At 49.0% G+C, this 21621-nt stretch overlaps 1 protein-coding gene across 1 annotated transcript in view; it reads left to right on the top strand.

The window, feature by feature from the left end:
- Positions 1-624: 624 nt before the first annotated feature.
- LOC116479441 (ultra-long-chain fatty acid omega-hydroxylase) overlaps positions 625-21621 on the top strand; it is a 44309-nt gene continuing 23312 nt past the window's right edge. Inside the window, exons 1-3 of the mRNA XM_032171543.2 lie at positions 625-711; positions 15802-15908; positions 17450-17672. Of these exons, the coding sequence (XP_032027434.1) occupies positions 17451-17672 (222 nt within the window). The 5' untranslated portion in view covers positions 625-711; positions 15802-15908; position 17450. The remainder of the gene's footprint in view (positions 712-15801; positions 15909-17449; positions 17673-21621) is intronic.

The following is a 21621-nucleotide window of genomic DNA, read 5'->3' on the forward strand; positions in this document are numbered from 1 at the left end:
TCTGGCAGTGGGTGGGAAGGAGTGGTGGGGGGGTGGGGCGGGGGAGCAGAACCAGTCTGGTGCTGCTTGTTGAGGCTGGAGGTCTTCCTGGAGGAAGAGAGTGTTGTAGCCTGCAGAGCCTCCAGGGGTGGGTGCGGGGAAGAGGTTAGGCCCAGGATCCAGAGAGAGGGGAAGGGCTGGTTCCCAAGGACTGGTGGAGCCAGAGAATTCCTAAGGGCCCCAGAGGAGGCTTCTCGGGGGGTCAGTGGGGCCCCAGGGGGTGATGGTTTAGGGATCGCTGTCCAAGCTTGGGAGCAAACCTGGAAGCAAGGGCCATGGGGGGTGTTGGTGTGGGAGGAGTGTGGTCCAGAGCGGGACTTGGGCGCTAATGCGGCCCAGCAGTGGCAGGAAGGCGGGGAGCCTGATGGTTTGGGACTTCTAGGTGTCCAAGTCTCTGTCTCTCTCCGTCTCTCCATCTCAGTCTCAGTCTCTCTCTCTTTCCATCTGTCTCCACCCCTCCACACACCTATTACTTGTTCTCTCCTTTTCTGGGGGCAGCGCTGGCGTCCCCGCCCAGAACCCTGCGGGAGCCCGGGGCGGGGTGTCCGGGGTGGGGCGGACCCCTCGGCACGGCCGGGCGGGGTTAAAGGGTTGGGCCGTGGGACGGCGCGGTCAGATCCCAGTAGTGGCGCCGGTGGATCCGGATCGAGGGCAGGAGGCTGAGACCCGCGGGTGAGTGCGCGCGTGGTGAGGGCTGTAACCTGAGCGCGGCCGCGGCGCTGCGCTGGAACCCGAGGCTCGCGCGGTTCGGTGCTGGCGGAGCAAGGGCGAAGGTCTGCGCGCGGCGGCGGGCGGGGCGCAGCCGGCCACGGGGACCCCCCAGGACCCAGGACGGGGCTGCATGCCCGGGGCACTCGTGGGGAGAAGGGCACGTGGGTGTGTCCCCGACGTTTGCTGCATTTGTGAGTTTTTTTTGTTTTTTGTTTTTTTTTTCTGTGTGCGCCTCGGAGTCCTAGGCGCATCCTTTTCTCTGGGTATCTGTGATGGGGAGGGGGCCTCCAAAAGACCCCTCTGGTGGTCAGGACATCCCACATGGGTTCAAGCCCCGCCCTGGGACGCCTCTTTGGGGCTGAATGGGGATTCGCCCTGAGATTTCACGACTGCACGTTGTCTTGATGGGGAGGTTGTAGTACATTCAACCGATGGGGTTAGGCTTGTGGTCCAACTGCTATCAAGGACCCCTGCCCATCCATGCCAGACGCAGAGCCCCTCTATGAAAAGACGGTGTTCTTCTGGCCCCGAGGGTTGGCACTGAGGGTTGTGTGAGGTCCTGGGGTTGGTCCCAGGTGATGTTCGTCTGATAGATGCCGGAAGGATGATGTTTTCTGGCCTCCCAGGGGCCTGGCCCAGCCTGGGTATGAAAGTTGGCGGAGGCTGGCCACCTGGGGAATCGCAGGCTGGAGAGGCCCAGGCTCAGGGCATCTCTCCTGGTTCATCTGCCCGCTCACCCCTCATGCATGCACTCATTGTGTGTCTCACCGCCCCGTAGGCAAAGGAGATGGCCAGGGCTGGCTGTGCACCCGAAATTCCTCCTACCCTGTGCCCCTTTCCCCACCCCTTATTTCTGGGTCCTGGAGCTGTGCCCAGCCAGGGCTGGCAGCATCAAACTCCTCCTTGAGTAACTCCAAACCCCAGAGAGGAGGAACCTCCCCAAATCTTCCCTACCACCCTCGTTTTACAGGCAAGGAAACTGAGGGCCAGACAGAAGAAGCCTGTGCCTGTGGACACCCAGTGCCCAGTGGGAGAGCTGGGATTTGAAAAAACAAGCCCTGTTTGACCCCAAAGTCCCAGTCCACTTTCCGATGTCCCCGGCATCACCAAATAGCCCAGCTTGGGTTTCTAAACAGTAACATTAACTCTGGCCTGGTGTCTGGCGGTGACCCAGGTTGGTATCTGCAGAGGGGCTTGGATGACTTGAGAGGAATTCAGGGAATGGGACCCATCTCCCTCTTTCTTTCTTTCTTTCTTTCTTTCTTTCTTTCTTTCTTTCTTTCTTTCTTTCTTTCTTTCTTTCTTTCTTTCTTTCTTTCTTTCTTTCTTGTTTTTGTTTTTCTTTTGTTGTTGTTGTTGTTGTTGAGACAGGGTCTCACTTTGTCACCCAGGCAGGAGTGCAGTGGCATAATCATAGCTCACTGCAGCCTCTATCTCCTGGGTCCAAGCAATCCTCCTACCTCAGCCTCCTGAGTATGTAGGACTACAGGCATGCACCACCACTCCTGCCTAATTTTTGTATTTTTAGTAGGGATGGGGTTTCACCATGTTGCCCAGGCTGGTCTTGAACTCTTGGGCTCAAGTGATCCACCCGCCTCAGCCTCCCAAAGTGCTGGGATTACAGGCATGAGCCACTGCGCCTGACTCATCTCTCCTTGTTGATAAAACTTGGACTTGATTCTCCAAACCCCAGATGGCCAGGTAACAATAATGAACATGATGGCAGCACCAGCAGTAATGAGAGGTATCATTGATCAAAAAATTGTAGCCCCATGAGATGGGTAAAAAGGGCTTCTGTGTTAATAGATGAAGAAATTGAGGCTCAGAGAGGTGCAGACACTCACCCGAGATCACACAGCAAAGAGACAGACCTTTATAGAATCTTTTCTGAGGCTCATGTCCAGATGTGGCCACACTTGGGATGGTGGGCAGAAACAATTACAACCCTGCAATGGTCTAGATTACTAGTGGTTTCGAAACTTCTTTTTCTGCCAGGATCCCCTTTGGGCCAAGGAAATCATTAGCAAAATGTTTGAATATGATCAAAGCTGCGATAGGACTGTGTCCTTTATCCCATTTGCCGACTTGGCCCTGCCCTCATTAGTCATAAATGACTCTGAAGCTCTTTCTCAGAACCTTAGAAATTTAGAGTGCTGAGTGGAGACTCAAGACCTAGAAGCCAGGCTGGGCATGGTGGCTCACACCTGTAATCCCAGCACTTTGGGAGGCTAAGGCCGGAGGATGGTTTGAGCCCAGGAGTTTGAGACCAGCCTGGGGAATATAGGGATACCATATATATATATATAAAATATATATATAAAAAAATATATAAAATATATATATAAAAATATATATATAAAATATATATAATATATACATAAAATATATATAAAAAATATAAAAAATATAAATATATAAAATATATAAAAAAAATAAATATATAAAAATAAAAATATATAAATATAAAAATATAAAAAAATATATAAATATATAAAAATATATAAATATATAAAATATATATAAATATATAAAATATAAAATATATATAAATATATAAAATATATAAAAATATATAAATATATATATAAATATATATAAAAATATATATAAAAAATATAAATATAAAAATATATATAAATATAGAAAAAAAATATATAAATATAAAATATATAAATATATATAAAAAATATAAAAATGTATATAAAATAAATATAAATACTTATAAAAATATATAAAGCACGTTCAAGCTATTCTCTTGCCTCAGCCTCCTGAGTAGCTGAGACTCCAGGCATTTGCCACCATGCCCGGCTAATTTTGTATTTTTAGTAGCGATGGGGTTTCTCCATGTTGATCAGGCTAGTCTCGAACTCCTGACCGCAGGTGATCCTCCCACCTCGGCCTCCCAAAGTGCTGAGATTACAGGCGTGAGCCACCTCGCCCAGCCCTATATTAATTTTTTTAACAAAAAAATTTTTAAAAATTAGCTGAGCATGGTGGCAGGTGCCTGTAGTCCCAGCTACTCAGGATGCTGAGGTGGGAGGATCACTCAAGTCCAGAACGGGGAGGTTGCAGTGAGCCAAGATCACACCACTGCACTCCAGCCTGAAGGACAGAGCAAGACCCTGTCTAAAAAACAAAACAAACAAACAAACAACAACAACAACAACAAAACAACTTAGAAGTCCCCTCTCAGCTCCAGCCTTCTGGGGTCTGGCACTTTAGGGGAATATGTGAGTCTCTGGGGTAAGCCAGCCCTCTGATGTTGAGGAAGTCAAGGTGGTACCATGAATCAGTGGGGACGGGGGCAGGCTGCCTTGACTACAGGCTTGGAGTGAAAAGGAGGGCTGGGATGTGGGGTGATGGGGCCAGCGTTGGGGTGCTCTTCCGTCAGGCTCCTGGCTGGTCCCAGCCCCTGCAGTTCAAGAAGAGGCATGTATCTGGTACCTGGCATCGGCCTGGGTCCGTGCCCTCTGTTCCTTCTTGGGAGCCCACACACCTTGTATAACAAGTCCTCAGCGGGCGAATGGCTGGGCCAACCTGACAAACCAGCACGCCCTGGGCGTGGGCCGGGACACGGAGCCAGTCGCTGGCTTTCACCACCACCAGACAATGCAGGCCCCGGCAGGGCAGGGCCACCTCTGCCAAGGCGGGCCCGCTGGATGAGATCGGGGGCCAGTGTAGATAGGGAGTGGGCGTGCCAGCAGCCCACAACATTCTGAGGGTGCCACCTTTAAATTGCTCTCACTTCTATCAAATAGCAAAAATAGGAGTAGTCATCATGGCTAACATTTTGTGAGCTACGTGACAAGGCCTTTCCATGCCTCATTTCACTGAGCCGTCCCAAACAACCTTAGGGGGTAGGTCCTGTTATTATCAACCCATTTCACAGATTGGCAAAGGGAGGCTGATGGCAGGGACTGGGTTCACCCAAGGCTGCTAACCTAGGGAATAGGAGAGCTGAGATTTGAACCCAGGCCTGTTGAAGTCAAAAGTGCACATTAAATTAAATTAAATTAATTTATTTTTTGAGATAGAGTCTCACTCTGTCCGCCAGGCTGGACTGCAGTGGCAAGATTTTGGCTCATTGCAACCTCTGCCTCAGCCTCCCAAGTTGCTGGGGCTATAGGCATCCACCACCATGCCCAGCTATTTTTTTTTTTTTTTTTTTTGGTAGAGACAGGGTTTCATCATGTTGCCCAGGTTGGTCTTGAATTCCTGACCTCAAGTGATCCTCCCTCCTCGGCCTCCCAAAGTGCTGGGATTACAGGCATGAGCCACCATGCCTGGCCTGATTTTTTTTGTTTTTTAGTAGAGATGGAGTCTCACTATGTTGCACAGGCTGGTCTCAAATTCCTTGGTTCAAGTGATCCTCCCATCTTGGCCTCCCGAAGTGCTGGGATTATGGGCATGAGCCACTTCACCCGGCCGATACCTTTCCTCCATTATCTAAACTCCATAGTTTACATTAGGATTCACTCTTTGTGTCATGCAGTAAACTAATGAATTTTTATAATTGATTAAGTTTTTTTGAATGGGTGACATGTGCTCATGGTATAGGAAACCAAAGGGACTAGAAAACTGGACAGTAAACTTAAGTTTCCCTTCCACCCCTGTCCCGAGTTCTTTCAGGCCCTTTCCAGAGGCTGCCACCAGTTTTCCTGGGTCCTCAAAGCTTTTCTCTCTCTCTCTCTGTCTCTTTCTCTTTTTTTATATTACCATTTATTGGTGACAAACACTAAGTTTTACTTGCATTCCATGAGGAGAAAAACTCCAGCGTAAACAATGAATGGAGGCAGTACTTAACTCTCAGGGGTACCAGGCTTTCCATACGGACCACACACAGAGCCTCAGTGCACGCACTTCTTTTTTCATTTTTATTTTTTTGAGACGGAATCTCGCTCTGTCACCCAGGCTGGAGTGCAGTGGCACGATCTCGGCTCACTGCAACCTCCGCCTCCCGAGTTAAAGCGATTCTCCTGCCGCAGCCTCCTGAGTAGCTGGGACTACAGGCGAATGCTGCCACGCCCTGCTAATTTTTTGTATTTTTTTTTTTTTTTGAGACAGAGTCTCGCTCTGTCGCCCATGCTGGAGTGCAGTGGTGTGATCTCGGCACACTGCAAACTCCGCCTCCCGGGTTCACGCCATTCTCCTGCCTCAGCCTCCCGAGTAGCTGGGACTACAGGCGCCCGCCACCACGCCCGGCTAATTTTTTGTATTTTTAGTAGAGACGGGGTTTCACCGTGTTAGCCAGGATGGTCTCAATCTCCTGACCTCGTGATCCGCCCGCCTCGGCCTCCCAAAGTGCTGGGATTACAAGCGTGAGCCACCACACCCGGCCTAATTTTTTGTATTTTAGTAGAGATGGTGTTTCACCGTGTTGTCCAGGCTGGTCGAGAACTCCTGAGCTCAGGCAATCCGCATCCCTCTCGGTCTCCCAAAGTGCTGGGATTACCGGCGTGAGCCACTGCGCCGGGCCCACTGCACACACTTCTGTGTACAGTAACACTGCATCGAAAGCAACACAGCTGTATAGAGAAACATAGGTCATTCTTTTCAGCCCTAATCGAGATGTAATTAATAGTGTCGAGCACTCTGGAAAATCAGTCTGCAGTTTTATGGGAACTATATGGAGATCATATCCTGTAGTGTAGTGAAAGCTAAGTCCTCAAGAGCAGTATGTATAGATACAAGATTTTTAAAAATAATATTTAAAATGGAGATCAAAGTTCATTTGTTTAAGTCCTGTTTGCATTAACAAAAATAAAAATAAAATAAAAATGGAAGCAAATGATCATCTAAAGTTTAAAATTCCTAAATTGTCCAATTTATACAACTGTGGGAGACTTATTCAAGGTTTTTGAAAGTCCAGGACTGTTTCAGCTGAACCATAGGGCACATAATTTGCATCACTGAAATGGTGCTGGGTTAGTCAATGAAATAAAAATGTCTAACTACATACACGTGGATATGATCTTTGTCGGTTAGATTATTGATAAAGTCAGTCTCAGAAAAGTTTCCAAACTGTGCGATATAACTAGATACAGTTGAGAAACTCTCAAATGAAAATTTTATATAGTAAAATTTGTGTCGTCGGGCACGGTGGCTCATGCCTGTAATCCCAGCACTTTGGGAGGCCAAGGCGGGTGGATCACGAGGTCAGGAGTTCAAGACCAGCCTGGCCAAGATGGTGAAACCCCATCTCTACTAAAAATACAAAAACTAGCCGGGTGTGGTGGCGTGTGCCTGTAATCCCAGCTACTCAGGAGGCTGAGGCAGACAATTGCTTGAACCTGGGAGGCAGAGGTTGCAGTGAGCCAAGACTGTGCCATTGCACTCCAGCCTGGATGACAGAGTGAGACTCTGTCAAGAAAGGAGGAAAGAAAGAAAAGAAAGAAAGAAAGAAAGAAAGAAAGAAAGAAAGAAAGAAAGAAAGAAAGAGAAAGAAAGAAAAAGAAAATTTTATATAGTGTCATACCAATAAAAAGAAAATAATGAAACGAAGAATACAGATCACTACTGTAAGAGAAAGCAGTGGTGATGGTGTGGCTACTACAGAAGTGGTGGGGCCGTAGCACACTAGAAGTTAGGTCATGCTGAATAGGAAGCATTTGATTTTCTCTGGTGCTTTTAGCTCTGGGGCTGGTTGAAGGCCTCTCTCTGATGTGGCTGTCCAGGGTTTGTCCCAACTGAGCCAGCTTGAGAATGGGTCATGCTTTCCGTTTCTTCTTTCACACGGGGGAAAAAAAAGAGCAAACAGGAAGGTGCCCAGGGCGTGGATCTGCTGGTGCCCCAGGAGAGCCAGCCGGCTGGGCAGCCCTTCTTCCCCAAAGGCAGCTGCTATTGCGTAGGGACAGCCAGGTCACCGAGTGGCCGTCACAACAAACCCCAGCACAGTCCAGCCCGGCCACAGCCGCCTCCTCTGTTGTGTTCCCTGCTGCTGCCCACATCCTTTACCCACCATGTCTCTCGGCCCACTAGAGGTATCAGAAATTTCAAATTTTCAAAGCAGTTTTAATATTTTCAGTATATATGTTGGGATTTTATAATGGTTCATGGCCAGAAAAGGTTCAGCACCTCCCACACACATTGATCCATTTCGTGTTCTTGGCGTCTCTGTACTTTGTTAGTCCAACTCAGACAGCAACTTTAAGGTGTTTCGTGCAGCTGGCCGGGTGCAGGGGCTCATGCCTGTAATCCCAGCACTTTGAGAGGCCGAGGTGGGTGGTTCACCTGAGGTCAGGAGTTCGAGACCAGCCTGGCCAATATGGTGACACCCCGTCTCTACTAAAAAGTACAAAAATTAGCCAGGTGTGGTGGCATATGCCTGTAATCTCAGCTACCCAGGAGGCTGAGGCAGGAGAATCGCTGGAACCCAGAAGGCAGAGGCTGCAGTGAGCTGAGATAGCACCACTGCACTCCAGCCTGGGTGACAGAGCGAGACTCTGTTGTTTTTTTTTTTTTCTTTTGAGATGGAGTCTCGCTCTGTCACCCAGGCTGAAGTGCAGTGGTGCAATCTCGGCTCACTGCAAGCTCCGCCTCCCAGGTTCACGCCATTCTCCTGCCTCAGCCTCCTGAGTAGCTGGGACTACAGGCACCCGCTACCACACCCGGCTAATTTTTTTGTATTTTTAGTAGAGATGGGGTTTCACCGTGTTAGCCAGGATGGTCTTGATCTCCTGACCTTGTGATCTGCCCGCCTTGGCCTCCCAAAGTGCTGGGATTACAGGCATGAGTCACTGTGCCTGGCTGAGACTCTGTCTTAAAAAAAAAGAAAAAGAAAAAGAAAAAGAAGTTCAGTGCAGCCATATCATAGCAAGACTCAACATCCTTGCCAATACTATGTGTTAGATATAAGGGAATAAGTACATTCTATGTCTTTGTACTTTAACCAAGATATTCGTACTAGACATGCTCATGGGCACATAGTACATTCTACGCCCTTGTACTTTAACCAAGATATCTGTGCTGGATGTGCTCACAGGCGTGTCCCAGCTCACAGCCTGTGCCCTTTCCTTATTTGGAAATATTATTACTTTTCTAAGTCCTTTTGCAAGCAACTTCCTCTTTTCCTTTTCTCTCTATCGCCTTTACCTATTTAGGAAAGTTTTAAATTATTAGCCAGTTGGGTTTAATTTAGATTGTGAGGTCTTGCTCCAGCCAATGGAGACAGGACACAGTAGCAAGGACAAACTGCATTAAGGGATAAAAATTGCTTCCCTCCTTTGTTCAGGTGTGCTCTCACCATTATTCCATCTGCAAGGAGCACCCTTTATGCAGAAAGTAAAATTGCCTTGCTGAGAAAACTTATTATCTGACTGCTGATTTTTACTTGCAGTACCGAGGAACAAGCATTCTGTTTCTGAATAAACATTTTACTTATAACACTGTGGCTGATCAGAGGCGGCTGAGAGGAGCAATGGATAAGCAATACAAATTCGTTCTTGTCGTTTTTGGGGAAGTCTTTGTATTCAACCTGGATTCCCTGGACTCTGGAAAGATAGTCCAGTTGCTCAGAGGGTCTCGTGAGAGGTCCATGGGATACGTGGCCTGAAGAGATGTTATTCTTTTTTTTTTTTGAGATGGAGTCTGTTGCCAGGCTGGAGTGCAGTGGCACGATCTTGGCTCACCACAACCTCTGACTCCCTGGTTCAAGCAATTCTCCTGCCTCAGCCTCCCAAGCAGCTGGGATTACAGGCACACATGGCTGATTTTTTGTATTATCAGTAGAGATGGGGTTTCACCATGTTGGCCAGGCTGGTCTTGAACTCCTGACCTCAGGCAATCCGCCCACCTCAGCCTCCCAAAGTGCTGGGATTACAGGTGTGAGCCACCATGCCCGACCTCAAATGATAATTCTAGGGTTTCCCTGCAGTGGCTGCACTATTTTTTTTTTTTTTTTGCAGGTGCCAGACAGAAGTATTCTTGTTTGAGGGATAGGAGGACCCCAGCTGTGGACAGTATAGGACTTCCCCAATGTACCATTCATGGTGGTCTTCCTATGGGCATTTCTGGTGGACCTCTTGTCATGATTCCCATTTTGTAGTGGAGAAACTGGAGGCTTCCAGAGAGTGTCCCAACTGGGGACTCACAACATGTGGTCCTGCCTGGGGGCAGAGCCGGGGGTTGTTTGTCCTGGGAAGGACTTCAGCCCATGCCTGGTATGGGGACAGGGTGGTGAAGTGGACACAGGGCTCCACAACTCCCCTCTCTTACCCTCCCCAGGCACCCATCTCCCCATGTACCCAGCCACCTGGAGCAGGGATCCCTCTCTAGGGCTGGCACCTTCTCTTATCCCAATTCTTTCCCATTTCATTCATTCCGGAAGACATTTCCTTTGTTGGGATTTCAGCTGGGATTTTCCTGGGTGGGGGTTGGGGGCTCTAGCTGTGATTTCACTCAGAAGTCTTCCAGCTCTCTTTAAGGCTTACTGGGAAGATGGAGTGAATGATAGTGAAAATCATCACACATAGCAGGCACTCAATGATTCTTTGGAGAGTGATTGAGCGGAGGTGGCTGATTGTGGTGCAAAGGAGTGGACCATCAGGGCAGAGCTGGGGTTGGAGGATGAGGAGCTGGTGTGGGCACAGCTAAGGAAAGGCATGTGGATGGAGGGAACAGAATGTGCAAAGGCTCTGAGACGGGAACTTGCTTGGCCTGTGGAAGGAGTGGCCTGGAGTGGCCCGAGGTGAGCAAGTGAGGAGAAGGGTGGTGGGAGACAGGGCTAGAGGCATCAACAGGGGTGGGCCATGTAGGCTATTGTGGTCCATGACAAAAAGTCTAAATATAGCTGGATGAGGTGACTCATGCCTGGAATCCCAGCACTTTGGAAAGCCGAGGTGGGAGGATTGCCTGAGACCAGGAGTTCAAGACCAGCCTAGACAACATAGCCAGACCCCAACTCTACCCAAAATTTAAAAATTAGCTGAGTGGGCCAGGCGCGGTGGCTCACCCTTGTAATCCCAGCACTTTGGGAGGCCGAGGCGGGCGGATCACGAAGTCAGGAGATCGAGACCACGGTGAAACACCGTCTCTACTAAAAAAAATACAAAAAATTAGCCGGGCGTGGTGGCGGGCGCCTGTAGTCCCAGCTACTTGGAGAGGCTGAGGCAGGAGAATGGCGTGAACCCGGGAGGCTGAGCTTGCAGTGAGCCGAGATTGCACCACTGCACTCCAGCCTGGGTGACAGAGCGAGACTCCGTCTCAAAAAAAAAAAAAAAAAAATTAGCTGAGCATGGTGGTGCATGCCTATAGTCCCAGCTACTGGGGAAGCTGAGGTAGGAGGATCTCTGGAGCTCAAGAGTTTGTGGCTGCAGTGAGCTATGATTGCACCACTGCACTTCCGCCTGGGTGACACAGTAAGACCCTGTCTCTAAAAGAAAAACCGTGATAAAAGGCCAGGCGCGGGGCTCACGCCTGTATTCCCAGCACTTTGGGAGGCCAAGGCGGGCGGAACATGAGGTCAGGAGATCGAGACCATCTTGGCTAACACGGTGAAACCCCATCTCTACTAAAAATACAAAAAAAAAAAAAAAAAATTACCTGGGCGTGGTGGTGGGCGCCTGTAGTCCCAGCTACTCAGGAGGCTGAGGCAGGAGAATGGTGTGAATCCAGGAGGCGGAGTTTGCAGTGAGCCGAGATCGCGCCACTGCACTCCAGTCTGGCGACAGAGTGAGACTCTGTCTTAAAAAAAAAGAAACAAAACAAAACAAAACACAGAAAAAAAAAAAAAAGAAAAACTGTGAAAACAAAAGAGTCTAAATTTCATTTAGAGCAAAGTGGGGAGCCATGGGAGAATTTTGAGCAGGGAAGATTCATGATCTGATTTAATTTGAGGAAGATCCCTCTGGCTGTGTGTGCAGAATGGACTTCTTGCAGGGAGAAAGGATGGAACTCAGGGGACCAGTGGGAAGGGGCCACTGCAGTGCTGGCCTGATGTGGGTTGGGATGATGGGGATGGAGAATGATGAATGGATTCTGAAGATGTTTAGGATGGACAACTGGCAGGACCTGGCAACAGACTGGATGTGGCTGAAAGGGGAAGGAAGAGGGTGAGGTGAATCTGAGGGTCTAGGAGATGCCCTCAGGGGGATGTTCAGGAGCTGGCTGGACCTGGCAGGGTTGGACACTGAGACGTGGGAATTGCCTTTGAGATAGGATTTCTGAAACCACGGGAGGGGTGAGATCCTCAGGATGTGGGCACAGAGGAAAGGGGAGACAACGTGGCTCTAAGAAGCCCCAACATTTACAAACTGGATGAAGAAAGAAGGGCTCAAAGCAGACTGAGAATGGGAATTTTTTTTTTGAGACAGAGTCTCACTCTGTCACCTAGGCTGGAGTGCAGTGGTGCAACCTCAGCTCACTGCAACCTCTGCCTCCCAGGCTCAAGCGATCCTCCTGCCTCAGCCTCCCGAGTAGCTGGGACTACAGGCACCTGCCACCATGCCCGGTTAATTTTTGTATTTTTAGTAGAGACAGGATTTTGCCATGTTGGCCAGGCTGGTCTCTAACTCCTGACCTCAAGTGATCCACCCGCCTCGGCCTTCCAAAGTGCTGGGACTACAGGTGTGAGCCACTGTGCTTAGCCAGAGGAGGGGACTTTTTTTTTTTTTTCTAGGCTACTCAATGGTATCTTTATTTATTTATTTATTTTTATTATTGTACTTTAAGTTTTAGGGTACATGTGCACAATGTGCAGGTTTGTTACATATGTATCCATGTGCCATGTGGGTTTGCTGCACCCATTAACTTGTCATTTAGCATTGGGTGTATCTCCTAATGCTATCCCTCCCCCCTCCCCCCACCCCACAACAGTCCCCAGAGTGTGATGTTCCCCTTCCTGTGTCCATGTGTTCTCATTGTTCAATTCTCACTGGAGGGGACTTTTTGAGGCTGAAGTGGAGGATGGGCAGGAGTGAGTTCCTGAAGGGCTTTGGATGCCAGGCTGAGGGGAGTAGGGAGCCATGGAGGGTGTTAGAGCATGGGAGCCGCAGGCTGTTAGAAAGGGGATTGTGGTGGCTGGAATGGGAACTGAACTGCAGCCAGGTGGCTCCTGGGGGTGGATGTGATGATTCATGTGACCCCTGTTGGCTGAAGATGTTGACTCCCTCTCAGCACTTTTGGGCCTGCCAAAATGGTAACACCCATCCCACACTCCCTGACTGGGCTGCAGACAAAAAGGTCACACTGGTGTGGACCCAGAGATCATCTTTTTATAGTTACCCCCAGGTACAAACAGGGAAACTGAGGACCAGGCCACATAGCCAATCAGTGAGGAGGCAGACATAGAATCCAGGTGTTCATTGTGTATGTTTGTGTCTGTGTGTGTGTGTGCGCGTGCACAAGTACACGCATGCATTTAAAAGGAAAGTCTCGGCCAGGCGTGGTGGCTCAAGCCTGTAATCCCAAAGTGCTGGGATTACAAGCGTGAGCCACCGCATCCGGCCATGATCGGATTATTTCGCTGAACAGGATGCCCTCAAGGTTCAACCCTGGTGTAGCATGTGTCAGAATGTCCTTCCTTTTGGAGGCTAAATAATATTCCATTATATGGATGGATCCTATTTTGTTTATACATTCATTTGTTGGTGGGTACTTGGGTTACTTCCACCTTTTTTTTTTTTTCTTTTTTGATACGGGGTCTTGCTGTGTCACCCAGGCTGGAGTGCAGTGGCTGGATCTCGGCTTACTGCAACCTCCGCCTCCCAGGTTCAAGCGATTCCTGGGCCTCAGCCTCCCCATTAGCTGTGATTACAGGTACCTGCCACCACACCTGGCTAATTTTTTGTATTTTTAGTAGAGACAGGGTTTTGCCATGTTGGCCAGGCTGGCCTTGAACTCCTGACCTCAGGTGAGCTGCCCCCTCAGTCTCCCAAAGTGCTGGGATTACAGGCGTGAGCCACCCTGCCCAGCCTACTTCCACGTTTTAGTGATTATGACTTGTGCTGCTCTGAACATAAGTGTGCAAATATCTCTTCGAGACACTGCTTTCAATTCTTTTGGGGTATATCCCCAGAAGTAGAATGGATGGATTATAGGGTAATTGTATGTTTAATTTCAATTTTAATTTTTTTTAAGATACAGGATCTCCCTATGTCACCCAGGCTGGGATGCAGTAGCACGATCATAGCTCACTGCAGCCTTGAACAACTGGGCTCAAGCAATCTTCCCATCTCAGCCCCTAGAGTACCTGGGATCACAGGCATGCACCACCACGCTCAGCTTGTTTAATCTTAAAAGGAACCACCAGTGGCCGGGCATGGTGGCTCACGCCTGTAATCCTAGCACTTTGGGAGGTGGAGGTGGGCGGACGGCCTGAGGTCAGGAGTTTGAGACCAGCCTGGCCAACATGGTGAAACTCTGTCTCTACCAAAAATACAAAAATTGGCCCAGCATGGTGGCGGGTGCCTGTAATCCGAGCTACTCGGTAGGCTGAGGCATGAGAATTGCTTGAACCCAGGAGGCGGAAGTTGCAGTGAGCTGAGACTGTGCCACTGCACTCCAGCCTGGGCAACAAAAGCGCAACTTTGTCTCAAAAAAAAAAAAAGGAACCACCATATGGTTTTCCCCAGTGCACAACAGTTCCAATTTGTTCACATCCTCATCTACACTTATTTTCTGTTTTTTGTTTCAATTGTAACCATCTTAAGACTGGTCATGTAGTCTGTATTTTAAGTCATAATATCCATCCCAATTGGGATCTTCAAAGCTGTTTTCCCAGGAAGTGTTAACTAATAAAAATTTCACTTCTGCAGCTGGGCAAGGTGGCTCATGCCTGTAAATCTCAGCACTTGGGAGGCAGAGGTGGGAAGATTCCCTGAGCCTAGGAATTTTGAGATCAGCCTGGGTAACGTCATGAGACTTTGTCTCTACAAAAAATAGAAAAAATTAGCTGGGCATGATGGTGCGCACCTATAGTCCCAGCTACTCTGGAGGCTGAGGTGGGAGGATTGCTTCAGCCTGGGAGGTCGAGGCTGCATTGAGCTGTGATAGTACTCTTTAGGGTCACTATTTAGCCTGCGTGATAGAGTGAGACCCTGTCTCAAAAAGCAATTTCACTTCTTTATTTTTATTATTTTTATTTTGTTTTGAGACGGAGTCTCACTCTATCGCCCAGGCTGGAGTGCAGTGGCATGATCTCAACTCACTGCAACCTCTGCCTCCCAGGTTCCAGCGATTCTCCCGCCTCAGCCTCCCGAGTAGCTGGGATTATAGGCGCACGCCACCACGCCTGGCTGATTTTTGTATTTTTAGTAGAGATGGGGTTTCGCCATGTTGTCCAGGCTGGTCTCGAACTCCTGAACTCAAGTGATCTGCCCACCTTGGCCTCCCAAAATGTTGGGATTACAGGTGTGAGCCACTGCACCCGGCCAACAAATTTCACTTCTGCATGGAAAATGTGGTTTGGCGTTGGCTGGCAGAAGAGCTAAGTGAGGCGTGGTGTGGTGGCTCATGCCTGTAATCCCAGCAATTTGGGAGGCTGAGGTGGGTGGATCACTTGAGGTCAGGAGTTCAAGACCAGCCTGGCCAACATGAGAAACCCCGTCTCTATTAAAATACACAAAAAATAATTAGCTGGATATGGTGGCGGGTGCCTGTAACCCCAGCTACTTGGGAGGCTGAGGTGGGAGAATCGCTTGAACCCAGGAGGCAGAGGCTGCCGTGAGCCGAGATCGCACCACTGCACTTCAGCCTGGGCAACAAGAGCAAGACTCTGTCTCCAAACAAAAAACAAAAAAAACTCACAACAAGATCCCATGAGAACTCACTCACTCACTATCTGGCAGACAGCACCAAGGGGATGGTGGTAAACCATTCATGAGAAACCACCCCCATGATCCAATCACCTTCCACTAGACTCCATCTCCAACACTGGGGATTCCAGTTCAACATGAGGTTTGGGTGGGGACACAGATCCAAACCATATCAGATTTCCTGAGATGAGGCTGGTACTGCCCAGAGCATGGTGATGCACGGCGGATGACAAGCCCTTCCTGTCTGCTCACTGTTTTATTAATATTATGGTTACCTAACTGCTTTATTTTGGTTCCTTAGGAGCTGGCCCTAAAGCAAGGACCTGAGTGCAAGTAATTTTTTCGGGAAGTAATCACAGAAAATACCAGCGAGGAAGAAGAAATTGAACGCAAAAGAATTGAAAACAGGTACTCAGATAAATACATGTACACACATGTTCAGAGTAGCATATTTCATAATAGCCAAAAGGTAGAAACAGCCCAAATGTCCATCCACAGATGAATGAATAAAGAAAATGTGGGGCCAGGTGTGGTGGCATGCACCTGTAGTCCCAGCTACCCAGGAGGCTGAGACAGGAGGATCACATGAGCCTGGGAGATCAAGGCTGGAGCGAGTTGTGATCATGCCACTGCACTCCAGCCTGAGTGACAGAACCAGACCCTGTCTCAAAAGAAAAAAAAAAAGGAATGTGGAATATCCATACAATGAAATATTACTCAGCAGTACAAGGAATTAAGCTCTGATCATGCTACAATGTGGATGAACCTTGAAAACAGGATGCCGAGTGAAGGAAGCTAGACACAAAAGGCTGCATAGCATTTAATAGATTTATATGTAATATCCAGAATACTTAAATACATAGAGACAGAAAGCAGATTAGTGGTGCCAGGGCCTCCAGGGAGGGAGAATGGGAAGTGGCTACTAGCAGGGATGGGGTTTTGTTTTGGGATAATGAAAATGTTCTGAAACTAGCTGGGTGAGGCAGCTCACGCCTGTAATCCCAGCACTTTGGGAGTCCAAGGCGGGAGTCCTGATCGCTTGAGCCCAGGAGTTCGAGACCAGCCTGGGCAACATGGCAAAACCCTGTCTCTACAAAAAAATACAAAAATTAGCTGGGCCTGGTGGCATGCACCTGTAGTCCCAGCTACTTGGGAAACTGAGGTGGGAGGATTGTTTGAGCTGGGGAGGTTAAGGCTGCAGTGAGCCATGATTGTGCCACTGCACTCCAGCCTGGGTGACAGAGGAGACCTTCTTTCAAAAAGAAAGAAAGAAAGAGAGAGAGAGAGAGAGAAAGAAGGAAAGAAAGAAAGAAAGAAAGAAAGAAAGAAAGAAAGAAAGAAAGAAAGAGAGAAAGAAGTCCTGAAATTAGATGGAGGTGGTAGTTGCATGATATGTAAATGTACTCAATGCCACTGAATTATTCCCTTTAAAATAATTAATTTTGTGTTATGCGAATCTCGTCTCAACTGAAAAAAAAGAAAAAGAAAGAGGGGGAAAGGACGTGGCCAATAGGGAGTTTCCACCTGTGGGCAGCTGGAGTTTAATCTCACTGGGGAAGCCTATATCTCAGGGTCATTGCACCCAAGTGGTGAGGGAGCTGGGGTATTTATCCACCAATGAGCCTCAGTCATTGGTTGAGAGCTGCTCCTTTGGGAGGGATGTCTTGGTTTCCCAGCCTGACCGGCTATGCGTGGGCAGAGAATGCCTTGTGATAGAGAAGTCAATAGGGTGACCTTGTAAAAGTCAAGGCTGAGAGCATACGAGCAGGGCCCCCAGTGCATCCATCTGTCCAGCTGGTTGGAGATCATGGCTGGGGGATGAAGAAGTATCCTTGGTGTCTGGAACTCATGTGTGCTGGGAACCTGCTGTGCACTAGGCACACCATGCCTTACCCTACGGGTCATCATCTTGTGCGTGGCACCGACCTCCTGCCCCTGTGTGTCCCCAGCATGCTGCCCATCACAGACCGCCTGCTACACCTCCTGGGGCTGGAGAAGACGGCGTTCCGCATATACGCGGTGTCCACCCTTCTCCTCTTCCTGCTCTTCTTCCTGTTCCGCCTGCTGCTGCGGTTCCTGAGGCTCTGCCAGAGCTTCTACATCACCTGCCGCCGGCTGCGCTGCTTCCCCCAGCCCCCCCGGCGCAACTGGCTGCTGGGCCACCTGGGCATGGTAAGTGTGGCCAGGCAGGACTGGGCTGGGCTGGGCTGGGCAGGTGCAGGGTAATAGGTAAGGATGGTGGGCCTGCTGGCTTCCCACAGCCTCCCAAGAATCTGGTTGGGGCTAGCAGCAGATTTATATGATGGGGTATGAGGCTGAGGCTCAGAGAGGGCAAACAGTTTACCCAAGGTCACACAGCTGGGAGAAGGCAGAACTAACTTTAACGATGAATAATTTTGGGAGGCTGACGTAGGAGGATTGCTTGAGGCCAGGAGTTTGAGACCAGCTTGGGAAACATAGTGAGACCCTATCTCTACAAAAAATACAAAAATTATATGGGTGTGGTGGTGCACACTTGTAGTCTCAGCCACTTGGGAGGCTGAGGTAGAAGGATTACTTGAGCTTAGGAGTTTGAGACCAGCCTGGGAAACACAGTGAGCCCCCATCTCTATAAGAAAAATCACAAAAATTAGCTGAGTGCAGTGGTACACACCTGTAATCCCAGCTACTTGGGAGGCTGAGGCACGAAGATTGTTTGAGCCTGGGAGTTTGAGGCTGCAGTGAGCTATGATTGCGCCACCGCATTCTAGCCTGAGTGACGTAGGGAGACCCTGTCTCTCTAAGGAAAAAAAAAGAACTCTCTCTAAAATTTTATAGCTATCACTGTACAATAGGTACCTTTACCTTTGGAGTTTGGAATCCCAGGGCAGTGATGGAGGAGGGGAGGGGGACACATCCTATTCCCGATGTGGTTCCACTCTTCTCCCTTGAACGCTGTGGTCCCAGGTCAGGACTCTTACCCTTTTATTGCATTGAATTTTTTCTTTTTGAGACAGGGTCTCGCTATGTTGCCTAGGTTGATCTTGAACTCCTAAGCTCAAGCAATCCTTTGGTCTCAGCCTGCCGAGTCCTTTTTAATTTTGCAGATACGTGCCAAGTATTTTTCCAGGCAAATATTAACTCATTCAGTTCTCTTGACAGTTCTAGGAAGTAGGTCCCATGACTAGACCCATTTTGTATGGAAGATTACTGAGGCACAGAGAGGTTAAGTAGCTGACCTTAGGTCACACAGCTTGTAAGTGGCAGAGCTGGGGTTCAAACCCAGCCTGTCAAGCTCTAGCCTCCTTGATCTTAGTTTTACCCTCTGACGCCTCTAGTTTCTGTAGTTAGTTTCTAGATGAGATCGGCTGGACTTTTCCCTTTTTTTTTTTTTTTTTGAGATAGTCTTTCTCTGTCACCTAGGCTAGAGTACAGTGGTACAATCATGGCTCACTGCAGCGTCTACCTCCTGGGCTCAAGGGTTCCTCCTGCCTCAGCCTCCCAAGTAGCTGCGACTGCAAGCCTGCAAGCGCATGCCCCCACACCTGGCTAATTTTTGTATTTTTAGTAGAGACAGGGTTTCACCATATTGGCCAGGCTGATCTCAAACTCCTGACCTCAAGTGAACCACCGTGCTCAGCCTCCCCGTTTTTAGTTCTACTCTCTGATGCCTCTACTTTCTGGATGAGATAGGCTGGACTTTCCCTTTTGGACTTTTCTCCTTCCTTTCTTCCATCCCTTACCCCTGCTCAGGCCTTACCCTCTACTGCTGGTCCATGGTCCAGCCTCCTCCTTGAGTTCCTACCTCCAGTTTCATCCCTTCAGTCCATCTCCCATCCTGGCCCCAGAGGGATTCTTGGATCCAACCACATCTCTGCCCCTGCTCACACACCCTCCATGGCTCCCTATTGCCATTCAGAAAAAGGCTGGTGTTCAAGGCCCTTTTGGCTCCAACCTCCATCCTCCTCATTTGTTCCAGCATCCCTCCCTAGCTCCATAAAATCACTTCCCACTCCTATAACAAGGCTCCCACCTCCAAGGCCTTTGCCAAAACTGTACTCTCTGTCCAGGTATCCTTCTCTGCTAGATCAACTTCTACTTATTTTTCATGCCCCATCTCCAGTGCCCTTACTCTAGAAAGCCCTCTCTGGGTTTGATGGTTGTCCTGGAGGGAGTGACCAGGCTCTAGTGCCTGGAGGAGTTGGCCAGGGCCAGCTCTAAAGCCCAGCCTTGACATTGTCCAGCCCAGCTCCTGGGCCCATGGGGGCTGGGTGAGGCTGCAGTTGAGCCCTGGGTGTGGACATGATCAGGGCTGAGCCTGACAGAGGAGACACAGGAGCTAGAGAGGAGTCATTTGTTGGTTGACTCATTTGGCAATTGCTGAGCCTTATCACCGGCTAGGCACTGGGTTAGGCTCCTTTGATTCTGAGCTCTTCTCTAATTCTCACAGCCTGTGAAGTGGGGATGGATCTGTCCTATTTCATGGATTCACACTTTTATAGATTTGAGCACAGAGAGGTTAAGTGGCTTGCTCAAAGTCACACAGCCGCTGAGGGTGAGTTTGAACTTGGATTTTTCTGACGTTGAGCCTGAAGCTTTCCTGCCTCATACAGCAGGTGAGGAAGTGCAGTTTTGTAGCTAGGTGGCCTGGGTTCAGGTACTAACTTTGCAGATGATGCCAAAGCTTGCCCATATTCCTCTCAACCCATTTTTGGATGCAGTGGCCTGATGTCCAGCTGCCAGCTCCTGCATTCTAGGGGCTGTCTCTGGTGGCTGGAGCCCACTCTGCAAGTGAAATAAAGGCTGGACACAGTGGCTCACACCTGCAATCTCAGCACGTTGGGAGGCCAAGGCAGGAGAATTGCTTGAGCCCTGGAGTTTGAGACCAGCTTGGGCAACATAGCAAGACCCAGTTTTTTCAAAAAAATTAAAAATTAGCCAGGCTTGGTGGTGCATGCCTAGAGTCCCAGTGCCTGTCCTGCCACTGTTGCTTCTGTGAGCTTGGGAATTAAGTGACCCTCAACCAATGACTGATGGGCATTGGTGTATAAATACCCCAGCTCCCTTGCCCTCAGGTGGAATGACTCTGAGATGCAATGCGCTACTCTGTCCTCCAAAGCTCCCCAGTGGGACTGAGCCCTGGTTGCCCTTGGTGGTAATTTCCTTGACAACTCCTCCTTTACTGGTGATCTTCTTCCCCTATCTCACTACCCATGTTTTTGGGGATCATCCCCCAAATAAACTACCTGCCCTAGAACCCTTGTCTCAGGACTTCCTTCTGGGGGAGCCTAAACCAGAACAGTCACCTACTTAATTTGCAACTTCAGAAAAACCATTCGACCTTGCTGAACAAAATAAAATGAGGAAAATAATAGCAACGGTCTCATAGGGTTCTTGTGCTGATCAAATATGCCAGTACGTGAAAAGTCTCCACCACGGTGACCAACACAGTGCAGGCACCTGTATGTGGTAAAGATAACAACAGTAGTAACATCTTATTACTCACATAGCAAGTACTTGATAAATGCCAACCATGATCATTATTGTGTTTATCATTACTGTTTTTATTTTTATTTTTTAAGAGACAGGGTCGGCCGGGCGCGGTGGCTCATGCTTGTAATCCCAGCACTTTGGGAGGCTGAGGTGGGCGGATCACAAGGTCAGGAGATCGAGACCATGGTGAAACCCCGTCTCTACTAAAAATACAAAAAATTAGCCAGGCATGGTGGCGGGCGCCTGTAGTCCCAGCTACTCGGAGAGGCTGAGGCAGGAGAATGGCATGAACCCGGGAGGCGGAGCTTGCAGTGAGCCGAGATTGCGCCACTGCACTCCAGCCTGGGCGACAGAGCGAGACTCCGTCTCCAAAAAAAAAAAAAAAAAAGAGACAGGGTCTTGCTCTGTCACCCAGGTTGGAGTGCAGAGGTGTGATCATAGTTCACTGCAGCCTCGGCATCCCGAGCTCAGGTGGTCCTCCTGCCTCAGCCTCTTGAGTAGCTGTGACTACAGGCATGTCCCACCAAGTCTGGCTAATTTTATCTTATTATTTTTATTTTTTTGAGGTGGAGTTTTGCTCTTGTCGCCCAGGCTGAAGTGCAATGGCATGATCTCGGCCCGCTGCAACCTCTGCCTCCTGGGTTCAAGC

Source organism: Hylobates moloch, unplaced genomic scaffold (genome assembly GCF_009828535.3).
Source record: "Hylobates moloch isolate HMO894 unplaced genomic scaffold, HMol_V3 SCAFFOLD_12, whole genome shotgun sequence".
NCBI classification, from domain to species: Eukaryota; Metazoa; Chordata; class Mammalia; order Primates; family Hylobatidae; genus Hylobates; species Hylobates moloch.